Source organism: Juglans microcarpa x Juglans regia, chromosome 3S, assembly GCF_004785595.1.
Source record: "Juglans microcarpa x Juglans regia isolate MS1-56 chromosome 3S, Jm3101_v1.0, whole genome shotgun sequence".
Taxonomy (NCBI): domain Eukaryota; kingdom Viridiplantae; phylum Streptophyta; class Magnoliopsida; order Fagales; family Juglandaceae; genus Juglans; species Juglans microcarpa x Juglans regia.
In genome coordinates, this window is record NC_054599.1 from 6258207 (window position 1) to 6277584 (window position 19378).

The following is a 19378-nucleotide window of genomic DNA, read 5'->3' on the forward strand; positions in this document are numbered from 1 at the left end:
TGGAGTCAATGGCACAACCTTTGCTAAAGCTGATTAAATAAGGTTGCAGGTGAATGTTAACAAACCTGACTGCTAATTTTTTTAAATTTGGAACTCAACTTTTTTTCAAATGGAGTGAGTGAAACTCGCACACCTTAAAAGAGGTGGCGACACAATCCTAGGTCCCCGACAGAGATGTTTGTTGAGGTGTTTGATTTTTTATATCGGTCTAGACGACATAGTCTCCGTCGTCAAACCAAAACCCCCGAGAGACTATCGATCACTACATCTCAAAAAATTCATCTTGCTGAATCAAATTCCAGTGTAGTTGGTGATCATTGAAACCATTCACAGTAGTTCATCAAAAGCACATTCATTCAGTTTGATGCATGGGGGCAATGGTGATCAATCATATTAACCCATGCAGAAGCATTATCTACGCTCAAATTTTAAATTAGGAGGAACACAAGAAAGACCTGTCACAAAATAAATAGATATCATCAATTGAGGGAAGAAATAAATACTCACGCCATGTTTGATTGATTAAGCCAATTGCAGAGGAGTTCTACGTCCAGGTGTGAGTTATCCTCGAACTCCTTAAACTTCTTCCAGATACAAGTAGTAGTAGTAAATAGGACCCAATACTGATTGCATTATCAGACGATCAGCTGTGCCCAATTCAAAATTTTCTTACAGCATATTAATCAGGCCTCTGATTTATCTTTCGGCATCTTTGTGACACTTTCTAAGAGGCTTTTCATCTTGTTTCTTGCTTGTGGGAATTCCTTTAATAAGGATAACTGGTGAGCCTCTCTTTCTTGATTTTCTGGGTGATCTGGAAAAATGAAACCTGCAAGAAAATAACGATGATGATGATGATGATGGCGACAAACATAATGATACATTTGTCATACACAAACAGACGGCAATAGGAGTTGGGATCAAATAACGTAAGAAACCTTTACGCAGCTAGCAAGTGCACTTGCCTCTTTTTAGGGACTTGAGTAAGAGCATCACGTTTGTCTTTACAAACCTCTTCCTTTGTGTCTGTTTGAGAAATCTGTCCCTGAAAAAGGCAGCCAGAGGATACAGCTCATAGCATGCTAAAAATAGTCGAAAGGAAGATAGTATCTTCATTTTTGAGAAATTTTAAAAAGAAAGATGATCCGAACTTATAAGTGATTCCCAGCATGTTGTCCCTGAGGTAAAATGATGGGAGCAACCCCCTCTAACAGTAATACATGATGCTCTCATTTTCAGCTTTTCTACCAGAGTGGCACTTACAGATGCATAAAACATACTTGTATGCAACTGAAAGAAAATATATATATATATATATATTTGCATGATTTCTTATTATAAAGAAAAGTGAATTCTACAGAAAGATGGTTAATTCCGCCACGTCTAGTTTTATGAGCAAGTACCTCAAACAGCAAAGAGTCAACTATGTGTGTGTTATAGCACATGTGCAGGAATGTGCGTGGGTGTGGCAGACCTCTCTATCAAAGTCAGCTTTGTTCTCTCTCTCCCTCTCTCTCCCTCCCTCTATGTGTGCATGTGTGCGTGCGTATGTGATTGTGTCGACACACACACACATACATACATCCATGTTGGAGAGCTTTGATTTTTACTAACTTGTTTCTCCCATTGTTAGTTGAAGATGTAACTCAGCAGCCTCTCTCTCTCTCTCTCTCACTCTCTCTCTCTATACACGCACAAACATGGATGTATGTATGCATGTGTGCATCGACACAATCACATGCGCCCGCACACATGCACACATAGAGGGGGAGGGAGAGAGAGAGGCTGCTGAGTTACATCTTCAACTAACAATGGGACAAACAAGTTAGTAAAAATCAAAGCTCTCTTAACATTGAATGGACAGTAAAATAATTGAATACAGCTATTACAACACATGATAATGATTACTGAGAGAAAAAAATTACTTGTCCATTTTTATTGCACCATTATAATACTGGACAAAGATAATGTTACTAGTCACATACTGTCACAAAAGCATGAGAAGAAAGTTGCTTGCCCACTTTTATTTCACTAATATAACACTGGAAAAAGATAAAGTTGTTAGTCACACACTGTCATGCAAAGCCTTTTCAAACTGAGACAGTTCAAGAGTGTCAAAAACCAGAACAATGAAGCAACAATTAAAGTGAGGAGATAGGAATCAGTAGAGACCTCAAGCTAGATATGATAGACCTACTTTGTTTTTTGGCACAATAATGGTCTTTGTTTTTTGGCACAATAATGGATGTCATCACCACATGAACCGGTGTAGATAAAATAATTGAAAATTCGGCAACCATTCCATTTCTATCAGTTAATTCATCCAACACAACTGAACACTTGAACAAAATAGAGGATCCAACGATAATATAATAATAGTATAATGACCACAATAGGCATACAAAAACCCATGAAAATCTCCAATCCTCCACTAGAATAGTTATTGTGCCCACACATCTAGTTATAGACACATCCTCTAAGTTCAACTTGTTTACAATTTAAGATGATCAAACAACTTACACGTGATGAGCACAAAAGGATGAAGAAAACAAGGTCAAAATGAAAATGATAAGGTGACACAACAATACAGAAGAACATGTACCACCCAAAGAAAAAGAAGCTAGAGGGGTCTCTTGCCCTTGGAGCAACAACACAAGGTAACAAAAAAAAATCTGCTGGATCAGGTTTATCTTAAAGAAATCCAATTGAAAGCAGGCTCTTTAACAAAATACTATTGCAGCCTCTTAAAATTAACAATCATTTCATGAAAAAAGTCACCTGAAAAGAAATTTTTTATTACATCCAAACAGTAATCATATGGTTGGCTACATATAACTTGAAAAAGTTCAAAGCAAACTGCAGATGATATTTGATCAACACTTGCAAATCATATTTTGTCAGAACTCTCAAAAAATCAAAATTAAACGTATTTAAATCATTTCAATGCTGAAGAAACAGGCAATAATTAAAAATGCTCTCCATGCACATAAACTCTCGATAATGCTTATGCAGTATGCTCCCGCTCATCTTTTAAAAGTAGACCAATATCTTATTAAATATAATTTATAGTGATATCATGGAGGGAGAAAATAATCATCTTTTCTTCTGATTCTTGTTCATGGTTTATTTTTATCGGTAAACAAGATGATCTTATTGATCATAAGAATAGGCAAGAGCCCAAGTATACGGGATATATACAACAAGTATATGTGTGATGAACTTTTCCAAAGTCCAAACCACATTTGTTCCAACACTTCTCAGCCCTTATTTTTGCCAATGTTGAACAGAAAATGATCCATAAAATACAAAAAATCAAAGATAAGCTGACAGTTCGTTCATAAGATAAATAAACAACAAAGTGAAATATAGAAGCAACTAATTTTAAGTCTAGGGAGATGACTTAAAATTCACAATAGTTTCCAAAGTCCAAACACACTAATGGAATTAAAATGCTCACATGAAATTAAGACTATCCTATGGAATGTAAATAATGAAACACCCAATCATACTTGTCAAAAAATGAAACACCCACTCATATGCGCGCAGCTCAAGTCCTTGTCTCTAAACAGGCACCAAGTTAGAGAAGTATGCCAATACTAGCTTATAAAAGAAACAGCATCTCCAGTTTAGTCTCTTTAACAGCCGAAAACGAGACGAATCACACTGAGACTGAAATCAAAACTCCGAAAGCACAAGCATTACAACCGAATATGAAACTCCAATTCCATAGGGCATTCATGTAACAAATGCAAAATACAGACAACTAAACAATGTGCTTCCCCCCTTATCGTAGCCAACCCCAACTCTGGATCGTGGAGTTTCAAACTCCATAATATTTTACCAAACCATAAGACTCATCCTCGTATCAATTGTAATCCAAGTTGCCATCGAAACCAACAGAAAACACAAAGATGTCAACATGCAATAACAAAAACCCCAAAAGATTGTATTTCGATAGAAACCAGAACATCCCCCATTCACCAAAACAGAATGTCGTTAAAAATGATTGCATGCATCAATACCATGACAGATTACATTGTACGTAACTACATTACATGCAATTACATTTACATACTTTCAATCAAACATAACAAAACGCATAACAATTTTCTTACTTGATTCAAAGCCGCTACAGACTCCGAGCTCGAAACCTTGATTTTCTTCATCACCCCACCAAAATTTTCATCATCACCGTTATCATAGTCACTAACACCACTCCCTAATTTCCTCTTCTTCCTACCAAAGCTCCTCACTTTCCCTCTTTTCTCCCTAACCTTCCACATGTTCTTTCTCCTATAGACCACCTTGTCACTCTTCCACACCCCGAAACTCGTATCGATCACCGTCACCTCACTTCTCGAATATCCAACTAGCTCTCTCTCCCCCTTATCCTCCTCCTCCTCCTCCACCCTCTCCTCTTCCTCCTCTCCCACATTCCCTTCTTTCGTTTCCTTCGAACTGTTATCGGAATTTAACGACGCCGTTCGCGGGCCATTATCGTCTTTCGAGGCACAAGCGGGACTCTTCACTTCTTGTTGTTTCTGGTGTTGGAGATGCGTATTACTGATGGTTGAGGTGGTTAGAGATTTGGGGATTGCTTGTTTCCTGGGAAACTTTTTCCCGGAAAGTTTGGAGCTTTTGATGTGGGCATCACCGTCCATAAAGAATAGCTCGGAGAGGACATTGCTCATGATACTGTACAGTTTTTCTTGCTGTTGATGTCCGCCTCCGTGCCCTGCCCGATTAGCTACTCGTTCGTGGTCGGACTGAGTAAAGCCGGAGTTGGAGCGGGTCGACTCGCTAGGGTTTTGGTTATGGAGGAAGTGGTCGAGACCGAGGTTGTTGTCAACATTGTCTTCGTCGGCAGAGGTCTGGAAGCCCTTGTTGGACCGGAGCCGGTCGAGCCAATTCGTACCGGACTTTCCGGAAGAGGGAACTGAGCAGAGCATTTTCGTTTTCCGGGACACCGAGAAAGATGCTTGTGGTATAGGTCAGAATCGAGAATCTTCGAACCGCAGCGACAGTGTGAATTCGGAGAATCGGAGGAGAGAACCTGAATCACTCTGAGGACCGGAGATAGAGAGGTCTTTGAGTTTTTTTTTTTTTTTTTTTTTTTTTTTTCTTTTTTCCTTGTGCTGCGATAGACTATTGTCTGAAAGAGCACAGTTCAATGAAGGGCACGTGTCAGAAATCGAAAGCGTATTTTGGTAAAAGTGGACTCGGTCTGGCTGTCGGAATGACAAAACACGTTGAGGTTGAACTTCCATTACAGATGAAAGAGAGGGTTCAGCTACTTCAGTACAGTAGTAACAGTACACTACCCTGGAATGGTCTAGGGCTGAAACCCGATAGCTACGGTTCGGTTTACCGACAACTTTTATGTTTAAAACCGGCCCAAACCGGCCAGTTAATAGCACTAATCATGAATTCAATAAAACTTAGGGTATATTTAGAAATTAAATCATACTCAACTCATCTCAACTCATCATTATAATTTTTTTAAATTCTAATAAAAATATAATAAACAATTCAACTTTTTCAAATCTTAAAATAATAATAATATTAACAAATAATACTTTAACAATATTTTATCATCTCAATTCAACTCAGTTTAACATCCAAATGCAGTCTTAATCAAAATTTGGCTAAAAAGTTATTTTTACAAATTTAGCGCATTCTTAATGACTTCTTTATCCTCTTTTAAAATACATCAGAAAAACTCAACTTTTTATTTTATATACTAATTTTTATAATAAGTTATACATTAATTTATTTATTTTTTTATATTATTTAAATATTATACTTTTTAATTTTTTTATTTATTTCAAATATTATATTCTCTGCACATCATATATTTCAAATATTTCACTATACATCATATATTTGCAATATTTCTTTATATATAATGTAATATTTTAAATTACTTTAAAAAAAGAGTAAAATGATTAAAAAAATACATGTATTTATTATTAATAATATCAAAACTTCTACATGTATAAAAGTTGAAATGATTATAAACAAAGTGCTAGAGAGTAGATGAGAGATAAGAGAGTGAGGCCTGTGCAAAAGTGATAAAAATGTTAAAATAAAAATAAGATAAAAATGAAAGATAATGAAATGAGAAAGAAATAATAAAAAATTGTTTAGATGAATGAACAATAACCTCTACATGTAGAGGATTTACTGTAGCTAATTGTAAAATAAAAATAGAATAGATGATATAATGGAAGGGACTTTTGGCTATCTTTCTATATATTTTATAGAAATTTGTATTTTATAAAATCATTGTGAATGTTCTTAGCTAGCCATTTTTCAATAACATCAAATGGTAGTCTCAATAAGTCTATCAATATTTTATTTAAATATTGATTTTGAAATTTTTATTTATTTTTAAAATTTAATCCAAAAAAATGTTATCTTTTTTAAATGATTTTTGTAGTCAGGCAAACTAAAACCATTAATGCAGTTTCTTATATTAAATTATACAAAAACTCACATAAAGTTTCCCATTTTAGGCCATACCCATTTTGAAAGCTTTTACAAAACCACCATCTTGTGTATTCCTCACTCTGACAATACAAATCTCACGCAAGCACATTGACAATTCCTCGATTCAGCTTATGCCAATTAAAAAAATCCCTTTCCAAACACAATTGTCAAATTTTTTTTCCACTCTACACGTTATTAGTTTGAATGGAAAAGCAAATACATGCATAGATGCTTATCAAAAGATGAGATATGAGACGATGGCATGGAATTTTGGGATTTCGGCTGGTGGTAATGCTTCTAAGAAAATGGAAATCGTACTTCTGGAAATTGATCTCTCAAGTTCTTCACAATTTTTGGTGTGGCGTAGTTGGTTTCTGAAATCGTGATTTTGCTTTTGAAGAAGATGAAATCATGCTTTTGTTTTTAAAAAGAAATGAAATCAAGCTTCATATAAGAATGCGCAAAACGAACCGCACGTGAGAGGGAATTTTTGGCCAGTAGCTGGGGCTCAATATATTTGGCTAGTAAAATTGATGAAAGCTAAAATTGCTGTAACTTTATTGAGTCCACTATAACTTCTTTTTATGCAATTTATTTAAACTTTGGACAAATTTTGACTTTGTTGAGCCCACTAAGAGCACTAGTAGTGGAATCAACAAAGTTTAATCAAAATTTGGCTAGATAATTCACTTTGATAAATTTATTAGCCACTTTTCAACAACACTAAATAATAGACTCATCAAATCTATTATTATTATATTAAAATATTGATTTTAATATTTTCATTTATTTAATTCTAATTGTAATTTGAATATTTATTCATTATTAAAAAAGTACACATTAATTTTCTAACGTTTAAATTATTCCTAACGGATATAATTTTCTAACAGTCTTTTTTTTACAATGGTCATATTCTTTCAACTAATATATTTTTTTAATGGTCATATTTTTCTAACTGATATATTTTTCTATTTTTTCTAATGGTTATATTTTTTCAACAGTCATTTTTTTCCAACGGTCATATCTTTCTAACGGATATATTTTTTACTCCCTTATTTTTTCCAACGGCTATATTTATCCTATGGTTATATTTTTCACTACAAAACATAATATTTTCTTAACAATTTCATTCACTTCAACTCAAGTATCACTGTGAAACCTTTTATCTTGATTTTCTCTCAATGGATCATTAGGCTTTTTTACAAAATGACACTTATCGATTCAGATTCTGATAAAAAATTTGAGATAGCAAGACAACTTGTTTTGGAAGAAGAATGATCAAGCTCACGTGATTCTTCTAAAAAATCACGTAGATTCATCAAGCGTGATCGATTACAAACCCACCAAAATCTTTTACACAACTATTTTGTTAATTCTCCAATCTATCCTCACAAATACTTTCAAATGAGGTTTTGAATGAGTCATTCTCTATTTCTCCATATCCAACCTGCGGTAAAAGCCCATAAAACTTATTTTGTCCAAAGACGAGATAGAGTCAGAAGATTTGATTTTTCTTCCATTCAAAAAGTAACAGCTGCTCTGAAGATGCTTGCATATGGTGTTGCGGCTAATTTTATGGATGAATATCTGAAGATTTGAGAGATAACCGCAGTAAGAAGCCTAAAAGATTTTTTCAAAGCAGTTGTTTCAATTTTTCTGAAGAGTATTTAAGGAAACCCAACAGTGATAACATTGTTAGATTGCTCGCAGTTAGTGAGAAATGTGGATTTCAAGGTATGTTAGAGAGCATCGATTGTATGCATGGGAAGCGGTAGAACTATCCAATTGCTTGGCATAGTATATACTCTAGTCATATCCATGAATCGACAATTATTTTAGAAGTAGTGACTTCCGATCTATGGATTTAACATACTTTTTTTGGATTACCGGGGTCTCATAATGATATAAATGTACTTAATAGATCATTTATATTTTCTAACCTTGCTCAAGGGCATACTTCGACTTACTTCTACACCATTAATGGTCATAATTATGCAATGAGATACTATTTTGCTGATGACATTTATCCGCAATGGGCAAAATTTGTTAAAACCATTTCCGCTCCCCAAGGAAACAAGAAAAAATACTTTGATGCAGCCCAAGAGTCTGTAATGAAGGATGTGGAGCATGTTTTTTGTGTGCTTCAAGCACGATTTGCTATAATTTGTGAACCTGCACGATTTTTTCACATTAAAACACTCAACGATATTATGATGGCATGTGCATATAATATGATCATTGAAGATGAATGGGGTGACACTAAAGAAGAATTTGAATATGAACAGTTGGCAGAAAGCACACATGATCCAATGTCAACAGGTCCTGAGTTCATTCAACGTCATCATGGTCTTAGAGATAAGAAAATTCATTGTCATCTCCAAGCAGACCTCGTTGAGCACTTATGACAATAATATAGTGCTGCATAATGCTTTATAGTTGTATTAAAGTTTATGGTTGTATTAATGTTTATGGTTGTATCAATGTTTATGGTTGTATTGGTGTATTAATCTCTATTGTTGTATTAATGTTTATGGTTGTATTGGTGCTCTTAATGTTTTACTATTGTATTAATGTTTATGGTTGTATTGGTGTATTAATGTTTTATGGCGTATGATTGTATTAAAGAAGCCAACAAACATAAAGTTCTCCTAACATATCAAATAAACGTTACTCCATAAAACATAAACAACTTTGGAGTGAAAGACTCCTAAAATGTCAAATACAATCTGAGATTCAAAATTCAAATAAACGATACTCCATAAAATACATAATAGTTAGTTTTTCTTAGCACGACTTGCAAGTATTTTCATTTGTAATTGAAGATAGTCTTGTTGTAGTATTGGAGGCATGATACTTGTATTTATCGTCATAATTCTTTCCTCTTTTTTCTTTTCTTCAATCCATACTTTCTCCTGCTCAAGTAGCACATTCTCTTTTTGAATACGCACTTCGTCTTGCCAAGCCTTCAGTTCCTTTTGCCTAAGACTCACTTCCTCTTGTCTAAGACACAACATTTTATTGTCATGATCGTGTGTTTCTTGTATAAGTACGAGTTTACTCTTTCTATCTTTCTTCATCTCATTTAGTACCACAAGAAAATCCGAGTCTGTTCTTTTTATTCTCTTTCGTTTCTCTTTTTTCTGCTTTACGGCCTATTGGTCGATCCAAATTTGAAGATACTACATGAAAATCCTTATCTTCGCCTAAATTTACTGAATTTGGTGTCGTAGCATTTGGACTTGATTTTTTCTTCGGCTTCACCATTTCCATATATTCCACCCACTTTGGATGGAATCTCAACACGTGCCAACAATGGTCAAAGTAAAAAGGTTTCTTCTCTAATTTTAGGTACATGATCTTTGCCTTGCCAACCTACATGCATAAAGCGCCATGAAGGTAAGTAAGAAAATCACTTTATATAATTAAGTAAAAAGCTTAAAAGGTGGAAAGCATACCTTGTCTTTTTCATTACAACCACTTGGATGCATTCCTTCAACTTGCGCTACATAACCACAAAAATGATTTATCATTTGTTGAATCCTCAACCACCGATTCTTTAGAAATATGTAGTTACGTGTAGAATCAAATTTCTTGTTTTTATCAAAATAAGTATGGATTATTTTCTATAACATCATGTGCTTTTGATCTTTTCCTTACACCGCATTTAAGGAAGCCTCAAGCTATCACTTCACAAGCATCAAATCTTCCTCGTTACTAAAATTATTACCTCATTGTGATTTTCGTCCACTCGATTCAACTTCAATAACCTCAACTTGGGGTGGAGAGAGTTGTTATTCATTAATCTCATTTGTGGCACCTATCAAAAAGTCATTGTGATTTAGAATATTTGTGAAGTAGGCATCACGTAAGCATCATAATGAATGTATGGATCTATTTCCTAATAAGATATGTGAGGATTTTAAATGAACAGTTTGAACTATTTAAAGATGAGATGATGAAAATAAGAGGCCATCGAGATTACATAGCAACTGTTGAGAAGCCTTAACCATCTAGCTTATGAGAACAACCAATCATATAATCTATTTTTGTGCAAAAACAGCGTTAAAGAGTTCTCTCTGGTTTTTCAGCTCCTGTGGCAAAACTGATTTTTGGGTTTCTTTTTTGTTTTTGAAAGATGAGGCAAAACAGTACTCTCTATATATATATATATATATAATTATTACCATCTATCATAAGCAAATGAAATTGAGAATGACAAGCACATAATGTTTATCATGAGATACAAAAAGGCCAAGTTCAAGAGCACAAAAATTCAGAAGCTTACATATTGTAAATAGCAACCAAAATCACTAATTCTGCATGTAAGTGCGTATTCAGAAGTGAGCACATCTGGCCAAAAATCTGAAAGCTGCACAAAAGTACGTATTCAGAATGGTAATCACAAAAATCCAAAGGCTTAATATGATATGCGAATGCAACCCAAGTTGAGAAAATTTGTTCTAATTATGTTCTGTTCTGTTCTACCACCAACCAAAAAAAAAAAATTGTTCACCATTGATTGAGTCCAAAGGCTATAGACATAATTTATGAATCAATCAACCATCTCATTAACAATAGAACTAGACGAAGAGGAAATAAAATGAGGTCTAGAATTCAAAAAACAATCTATAATAACAGTCAAAGCTGCACAATCTTGATTTGTCTTAAACCCCATCTCAAGTTTTTTGAATTCTGAAGAAATAACCAATCAGACCATAAATTGCAGACAAATTGTAGAGAAGAAATTGCAGAGGAAGAACTCGACGGAGAAGAAATTGCAACGAATTCAACAGAGAGAAGTTTCAGAGAAAGATGACTTCGACGGAATTGCAGACAACTTTGACGGAGAGAAGTTGCAGAAAAGCACACATACTGGGTTGTGGGAGACGGCGATTTGGGATTTGGGTGTGAGATTTCGACGGAGAGAAGTTGCAATCCACTTCGATGACATGAGATCATGGGATTTAGGCGTGGGATTTCGATTGAGAGAAGTTACAGATTGTATGCATTGGTGTGAGCTCATGGAATTTGGGCAAAAGATGATTTTTTTTAATATAAAATAACTGTTTTGGCCAATTAAATATACAAGTGGAATGCACAAAAAGTACGCAAAAGTAACTATATGTAGAATAACTCTTTTTTAAAAATGAATATACGACTTACACACTTTTCTTATAAATAAATTATTTTATTTTTAAATTAGTGTATAAAGTATACATTTCACATCATTTAAATGATAAAATTTTATTTATAATATTTAAAATTTAAAATTTATATTCTAAATTAAATTATGTCTTGTAAGCAGTACTTAATTTAGAAAAATTATACATCGGACGGCTGGAATTATACGCTTTGGAAAATCGAATTGGGAAAACTTCTATTAGAATTTGTTGAGATGCAAAAACCTCTTGATCGAATACGTGCATTTTAAGATTAGTCCAGATATTATTTTTAATATCTGATATCAATCAAAACAAAAGTCAGACACAGTAAAAAGAAATACAAAACACAGAAAGCTATGTCAGATTCTAAATTCAGAGCCTCCAAGCTGCATGCATTCTCAAACTCAGCCTCCTTCAAGTCTTGCAAAGATGAGATGACGATCCTTGTGACTTCGGTTAAGTGGCCATCTCTACTGGTTCAGATAGCTTTTCGAGTTATCTTATATATCATACTTTCATTATATATTGCGTTAATGATGTTATTAATAGGCCATTAAGTCATCTTTATATACTCTATCACATTTAATTAAATATTCTACGTATTGAACTACCTATTGAGGGACGGTCTACTCCACACGTGAAGAGAGTGTTAAAATATAAAATAAATAATAAAATCTATCTTTTCTCATCAGTTTAAACTTCTAAAACTAGTGATGATTCTACAGTCACCATAGAACCCTCTATGTGAGATAATTAAGATCCCGAAACAAAGCGCTTACAGCTTACTAATAGACAGACCCTCATGATATATACCTGATTTTCGGTTACTGCTCGACCTGCAAATTAATAGTGTTGAAGGTGATAAACTTTTATTTCTTTAAAGTGTTCCACGTACTCGATGTTTTTAATGGGTCTGGCCCTTCAGAATATTTTGTTGTTTTAAATTAATTCTTTATTTTTATATTAAAAAAGATTTTTTTCCCTTTGTAAACTCTTTTTATATATATATATATATGATTTGTTTGTTAACTAATGGAGTACAATATAGATTAAGGAGCGAGTTGTACCCAATTAAAGTTTGGGATGTAAGGGACAATAAGCTGATAATCTTAGAGAAAATTATGATTCAACATTTTTTTATTAAGTGTTATTTAGATTCAGAGATGAGATGAGATAGTTTTAGATAAAAGATGAAAGTTAAAAAAAATATTGTTAGAATATTATTTTTTAATATTATTATTATTTTGAGATTTGAATAAATTAAATTGAAATTTAAAAAAAATAAATTATTTATTATATTTTATATAAAAATTTTAAAAAAATTATAATAATAAAAGAAGATAAAATGAAATATTTTTTAAATCCAAACGTACCCTATTCAATCCTAAATATATTTTTCCCAATAGTTATAACTTAAAGATTTATTAAAGTGATGAAATTGAGGGTCCCCGGGAGTTTGACCGACCAAAATTCTCAAGCTCGTCGTGATCCGCTCCAATCAAATGCAGTATGAAGAGAAGATAAGAATATGGCAACATGTTTCCGATGCAAGTCGAGCATTCACATCTACCCTAAAATATTACTTTCTCTATAATTTGAGATTTATTTTAAGATTTTGATAAAAATACTCTCGACATCTCAATCCCTATTTTAGATAAAAAATTTAGAAGATAGACAGTGATTTGTCAAATATAGAAAATTATTATTCATCTCCTAAACTATTTTTTATTAATATTTTATTCTAATATATAAAATAAATTCTTTTTCTAATCTTCTATACTTTCTCTCATATTCATATTTGTTATAGTCTTAAATAATAATTTTAATAATAATTTAATTAATTACAAAAATATAAAAAAAAAATTAATTTTAAAAATATTATCATATCCACAAAAAAATAATTTAATTTTTTGTTTAAAATATTTACTAGAGTAATAGTTAAAAATATAAGAAAAAATATTGAATAGTTAAATTTGTAAATGGAAGTGAGAGAAAAAAATAATAAAGAAATAATTGAAAAATATTATTTTAATTTATTAAAAAAAAATATAGAGAATGAGATGTATGAAGTTTTTGAAATATGAGTAAAATTCAGAAAATGTACTTTTTAACTAAATTATAAGAAATTTTATGAGTAATGAGATATGAATACTCTTATGGAAAGTAAGTTTAACAGCAATCCCTATTTGTAAAATCCAATTTTATGTCAAATTTAAAGAAAAGTAGCCCAAAACTACCTTCAACGGATCATATATTTTCAAATCTATTTTTCATTTTGATACAGTATTCAGCTACATGTAGCATGAACAGTATATAAATGTAAAAATATTTTATTTATTTTTTCTCTTTTCATGTATTTTGTCTTCCACAATTGTTTCTCTCTCCTTATACTTTTTTCCAACAAACTATTAAATAATATAACATTTAAATGATGTAAAAGATAAAAAAAAAACTTATATATGATATATTATAAAAATTAATATGTAAAATAGAAAAAATGAATTTTAGTGATGTATTTTAAATGATAGGATACATAAACTATTGGGAGTGCTAAGTGGCACAAACCTAAAGGAGATGATATTTATAATTTAGAAGAAAAATGATAAATGTATTTAAGAAAAACTTATAAAAAATTTACTTTTCTATATGTCAGTTATTTATATATTGAAAATCATAAAATTTGAATTTCAAAATAAATCTAATAAAATGAGTCTTGTAAGTAAAACTGTAAGTATATATAATACTACTCAATTAAAGGCCCTTCTTCTATCTATATCCTTTCTTCCTAAGGACAAATATTGTAATGACTGAGTTTTGGTATTGAAATAAAATTATTTCTTAACGCCAAAAAAGTATAGTTCGGAAGGGAAGAAAGATCCATTCTCAGGACATTGAGGTGGGCTGGGCCTCGATCGGTGTTATTTGGAACCTCGGCAATGGTCTGCTACTGTTGTACAGTGTCGATGCGTACATCTATAGTAATGAATAATATTTAAATACAGAGAAAATAAGAAGAGATGAAAACATATATTTACGTGGTTTGACACTAGGCTTACGTACACGGGAGTTTGGGGAAAGGAGATTCCACTATAATAAGCTTGTTTATAGTCTCTCATAACTTCTCATTTCTCACTGTACAATGAGAGTTATAGATCTACTTGCTGGAGAATATATTCTCTCTAAAACTGTCTGTCCTGAGGTTGAAGGAGAAGTCGAAGCCAATCCAAAAGTGGAAGTAGTCCTAGAGTTCCTGAAACGGTAGGCACCATGCCATTTTTATCTGACTCTCTTCATACATGCATTTCGATAGTGGTGAGAGATGTCTACTTTGTATGTCTGATCCTCTCTCACTTTCTTACTTTCTCCTTACACTTCCATACCTCTTGACACCCTCACCTCTAGTCCCTTTTTGTCTTATTTTATTCTCTTATATTTTATTTTCTAGTGATATCTTCTTGATTATGGGATTTTGAAAATCATTCTGAATCTGATATGTTTTCCTTCACATTATTGATTCAAAAAAAAAAAAAAAAAAAAGGATAGTGGAGTGCTCCAACTTCAATGTTCGTACGCTTGACTTTATTGGCTTCGCTCTCAACCAAGGCTCGGCCTTTGATTCCTCCTCGTATTCTTTGGGAGAACCTCAAGAATAACTTCTGCACCACGACATTCTTTCCAATCCAATCAAACGGCATGCTTTCATGAACCTCAAAACTAGCCTCCCCTTTTCTCTTTAAAGTTCAAACCTTCTGCCCACCTGTCATGTCTAATCAGTACTCCCAATCAATGATACCCAATCCTTCAGCCTCTACCATTGGTTTTTTACAAAGTTTGCTTGATGGTTTTTGTCTGGGTCTGATTTTTTTCTCCCTTCTACACAATCCCTCCTTGCTCTCATTCAAACGTTTGCCAATAACATCTCTTTCCCATTATTATCTCTTCTTCTCTTTTTAGTTTCCTTTCTTTTTTTGATTGATGAAGTGCTTTGAAGTTTTGAACCATTTTTATGGCTTTGATGGAGGCTTTTTATGATGTACTGGAAAGACAACCGGTGGGGGGAGTGGGGACAGGTATGATGGTGTTTATGGGTCCTATGTTGGTGGTAGCCTTTGTTATAGGAATTCTCCTTGGATGGGCATGGAGACCCAAATGGGCAACTATGGCAAGAGATGAATTGATTTGTTCTGAGTCAAAAGGCTCTGAATCATCATCGTGTTCATCGCCCTCTTGGACCGTGGATAACTGGAAGGATAAGAGACAATCCTCTGTATCGCCCACTGAATATGAAGATTGCAGGTACTGGGTACTTGGGGTTTATTCGCCTCTCGTTCTCTCTCTGTCTCTCGCTCTCTCGTTCTCTGGTTGTTATTGTGTTGTGTTACCATTTGGATCCTGAGTTTGTACTTGTTATTCAGGTTCTTCATGTTTTTATTGTACATCAAACTTTTGTATCATCAGATGGTTGTTATTGTGCTTCTGATTTCTAATGTCGTTGTGATAGTAGTGAGCAATTTATCGTATCATGAAATCATTATATGTTATGATCCGTTAAAGGTTTAACCAAATTAGTATCTAACAATCCTAGGACTTTTGGATGAATGGTTGAGTCTTTAACATTTCGAATGGCCTAGTTGAGGATTACATACAGGACGTTTACTATCCAGGGGTTACCCAAATGCGCCTTAATATAGTTCTTTATAGTTCTTACACTTCAATATTTTGTTTAGGATTATATAAGCCCAATTGTGTTCTTTGTGTGTCTGTTGGAGATAGGGGGAGAACTTGATGTGAAACAGATATCTCACTGCTTGATTTGGCATATTTAGAACGTCGCAGCTACACAAAGATGTGGTTGATTTAGTGACTGAGGAGGATTTAGAACATTTATGTGAGCTTGTGGAGATGAAAGATGGAGGTCCTCGTTGGATAGAAATGATGGATCGTTCCACCCCAAATATGAGCTACCAAGCATGGCGAAGAGATCCCAAGGTAGGGATACCTTCTATTTTGTTTAAAGGATTTCTCAAAACCAATTAAGTGATACTCGATTTGATTTGGGTCTCTAAACCAATTGCTTTAACTGGAATATTAGGTCTTGCGCTCTACCTACATCAGACTGTATCAAAAACTTCTCCTTCTCCTGCAGAATCCTTAATTTTGTCAATAGACCATTTGTGTGATTGGTTTTTGTTTTATTGGTATTGTTAGCAAGGTCCTCCACAATATCGCAGCAGCAGTGTCTTTGAGGATGCCACGCCAGAGATAGTTAGGGACTTTTTCTGGGATGACGAGTTCCGTTCAAATTGGGATGACATGCTTGCATCTTCTACAACTATAGAAGAGTGTCCCACCACTGGGCTCATGATAGTGCAATGGATACGAAAGGTGATACTTCCAAATCATTTTGATCAATCAAGTTCTTTCCGTTTTATGCTGAGATCTTCTTGATCACATGTGCTTATCTTTGCCAATGGTTTGGAGAGCAGTTTCCGTTCTTTTGTAAAGACAGGGAATATATAATTGGTCGTCGTATATGGGAATCAGGAAGATCATATTACTGTGTAACCAAGGTACTATGTTTTGAACATTAATTGAATTGTGTAACAATGATGACAACCGAAACATATGTATACTTAAGTAGGATTTGTATTCGTTTTCCTTAGGAAGTCATGTCTTGATAAGGGGGACTTGTATTAGGTTGCTTATTTGGTATCCTAGTTACTAATCAAAATATTTGGTATCTGAGTTCGACCATATATTGATATACCAAGGAAGTCACTGATCAAAAAGATATGCCATGGAAGTCATTGTAATATACTTTTTGTGTTACATGAGTGTCACCTTCATAGTTAGGTGCAAACAATTAATTAATGTGAGGAGATCAATATAAAATAAGTCTTTGGAGGTGATGTTGCAAAACCAAGTATCATGATGATCACGGGACAGTTATGGCCTAGAAAGAAGCTAAGAATGGAGAGAAGGGCACTTCAAAACAACTTGGATGTAATCTCAATATAGTAATTTCGGGATAGAATGGCAATTAGTTTTGACATGTACAAAAAAGGGAGTGTTTCTGCCCAGAGGAGCTGAATGATTAGATCTTAGATACTTGAAGAAAAAGAGGAACAAGGAAAAGGACATGTACTGATATCCAACAGAAATTTTGTGCAATCTCTTCTTTCACTTTCTATGTTAGTTTTTTTTTTTTTTTTTTTCAATTTTTACTGTTATTTTGTTTATGGGGTTTTAACCTGAATAGCCATCTGTTTTTCTTTCCGTATCTCAGGGAGTATCTTGTCCTTCTGTCCCAAGGTGCGACAAACCAAGACGTGTTGACCTTTATTACTCAAGTTGGTGCATTCGAGCTGGTAAATCATGTTGCTTTACTTTCTTGACTCAATTAATTTGTTTTTCTTGGTAATTTGACTCACACATCCAGCTGGATGAGTACAAAATTTGTAACTAATCCCAATGTTTAAGTTACCATTCAACTTGTCGTTTTAGATTTGTTTTCCAAAAGTATATTTCATTTCATGAAATCTAGACTCATAGTGGATCTGTTTTATCAAAGTTGCATTCTAATGTATCTGAAACAGTGAAATCGAAAAGAGGTGATGGCCAGCTGACTGCCTGTGAGGTATTGCTCTTCCATCATGAAGATATGGGTATCCCATGGGAAATTGCAAAACTTCGAGTGCGGAAAGGAATGTGGGGAACTGTCAAGAAGATAGAGCCTGGGCTTCGTGCATACCAAAAAGCAAGAGCATCAGGTGCACCTCTCTCTCGGCCAGCCTTTATGGCCCGGATCAACTCCAAAATTAGTTCAGAGGACCTAAGATCCTTTGGAAGGGCTGATGATTTGGCAGAGACACAAATAACTTCTGCATCAAACAAATCACCAGGGAGGATTATATCGAAGCTCCTCATTTTTGGTTGGGTGGTTGTACTTGCTTGTAGTCTTGATCGAGGACGCTTGACTAACGCATTTATATTTGGTGCGGCCAGAAGGCTTGCAAATGTAGGAAGTGGAAAGTGAAGTGCTAGCTCTTATCTGAGAATGTGAAAATGTTACTCATATTGTAAGAGTTGCCTCTACGTCATTCTGTTCAAGTGAGAGAGTTTATCAGAATTCTGTCTGCCAAACACTTTATAGAGAGGGGATAAAAGGTTGTATCTTTTAGGATTTTTTTTTTTTCCCTAATATTTTAGAAATTTGGCCAAATGTATATATGAAAGCAGGATTTTGTTTAAAAGAACAAGCTTCCCATTGCATTTTCATCTTCCTGTGAGCATTTTCATAAATAAATATGATATTGTATTGCATGAAATGCTTTCTATTTTTTTCATTAGGAATTATTCACCCCCCCCCCCCATTTAAACCAAAAGGTAATCTATTAAATTTTTTGAATTTGATACCAGTATCTGATCCGAAGCAACCTGTGAGGATTATGCTTGTATCTGTGTTGTCTCACACTAAAGTATCTAAACATCTCAGTTTTGGCTTTGGAAGTGATATGAGTCTTAACACTTGTTTTTAGTTGCTTTCTACCTCAAATCTTGCTTTCCTCATCTTGATTGATGATAGAATTATATCAGTATTGGGAAAAATTCCACAAACTTGATGTCATGTTAAATAGAACACAATGCTGGTATGACACTGAAATTTGAGATCTATCCTTTTTCAGTATCATTTGGATTAATGCTGTGGAGGTTCTAGCACTAAGCTT

At 33.7% G+C, this 19378-nt stretch overlaps 2 protein-coding genes across 3 annotated transcripts; one reads left to right on the plus strand and one right to left on the minus strand.

Annotated features, from left to right (window-relative positions):
- Positions 1–307: 307 nt before the first annotated feature.
- LOC121258183 (ABC transporter F family member 4-like) lies at positions 308–5317 on the minus strand. 2 transcript variants are annotated; one of them, XM_041159570.1, is made up of 3 exons: positions 4116–5317; positions 945–1045; positions 308–829 (listed from the first exon to the last, which is right to left on the minus strand). In XM_041159570.1, the coding sequence occupies exons 1-3, from the start codon at positions 4947–4949 to the stop codon at positions 697–699; spliced, it is 1068 nt and encodes a 355-aa protein (XP_041015504.1). In that variant the 5' UTR covers positions 4950–5317; the 3' UTR covers positions 308–696. The 2 variants fall into 2 exon arrangements, with proteins under 2 accessions (XP_041015504.1, XP_041015505.1); XM_041159571.1 differs by having other exon boundaries at positions 966–1045; positions 4116–5315.
- Positions 5318–9879: 4562 nt separating this feature from the next.
- Positions 9880–18687, plus strand: LOC121258644. Its single transcript, XM_041160188.1, has 8 exons — positions 9880–9885; positions 11202–11490; positions 15758–15947; positions 16478–16640; positions 16860–17036; positions 17138–17221; positions 17938–18019; positions 18248–18687. The coding sequence occupies exons 1-8, from the start codon at positions 9880–9882 to the stop codon at positions 18685–18687; spliced, it is 1431 nt and encodes a 476-aa protein (XP_041016122.1).
- The last annotated feature ends 691 nt before the right edge of the window (positions 18688–19378 follow it).

What these genes read in the sequence shown, in the direction of transcription:
- LOC121258183 (XM_041159570.1), bottom strand. Translation starts at nt 4,949, where the DNA reads ATGCTCTGCTCAGTTCCCTCTTCCGGAAAGTCCGGTACGAATTGGCTC. An exon ending in CTGTAGCGGCTTTGAATCAA is followed by an intron (nt 1,046 to 4,115) that starts GTAAGAAAATTG and finishes TGCCTTTTTCAG; the next exon opens with GGACAGATTTCTCAAACAGA. An exon ending in CAAGTGCACTTGCTAGCTGC is followed by an intron (nt 830 to 944) that starts GTAAAGGTTTCT and finishes ATTTTCTTGCAG; the next exon opens with GTTTCATTTTTCCAGATCAC.
- LOC121258644 (XM_041160188.1), top strand. An exon ending in ACTGAATATGAAGATTGCAG is followed by an intron (nt 15,948 to 16,477) that starts GTACTGGGTACT and finishes TGGCATATTTAG; the next exon opens with AACGTCGCAGCTACACAAAG. An exon ending in TAGTGCAATGGATACGAAAG is followed by an intron (nt 17,037 to 17,137) that starts GTGATACTTCCA and finishes TTTGGAGAGCAG; the next exon opens with TTTCCGTTCTTTTGTAAAGA.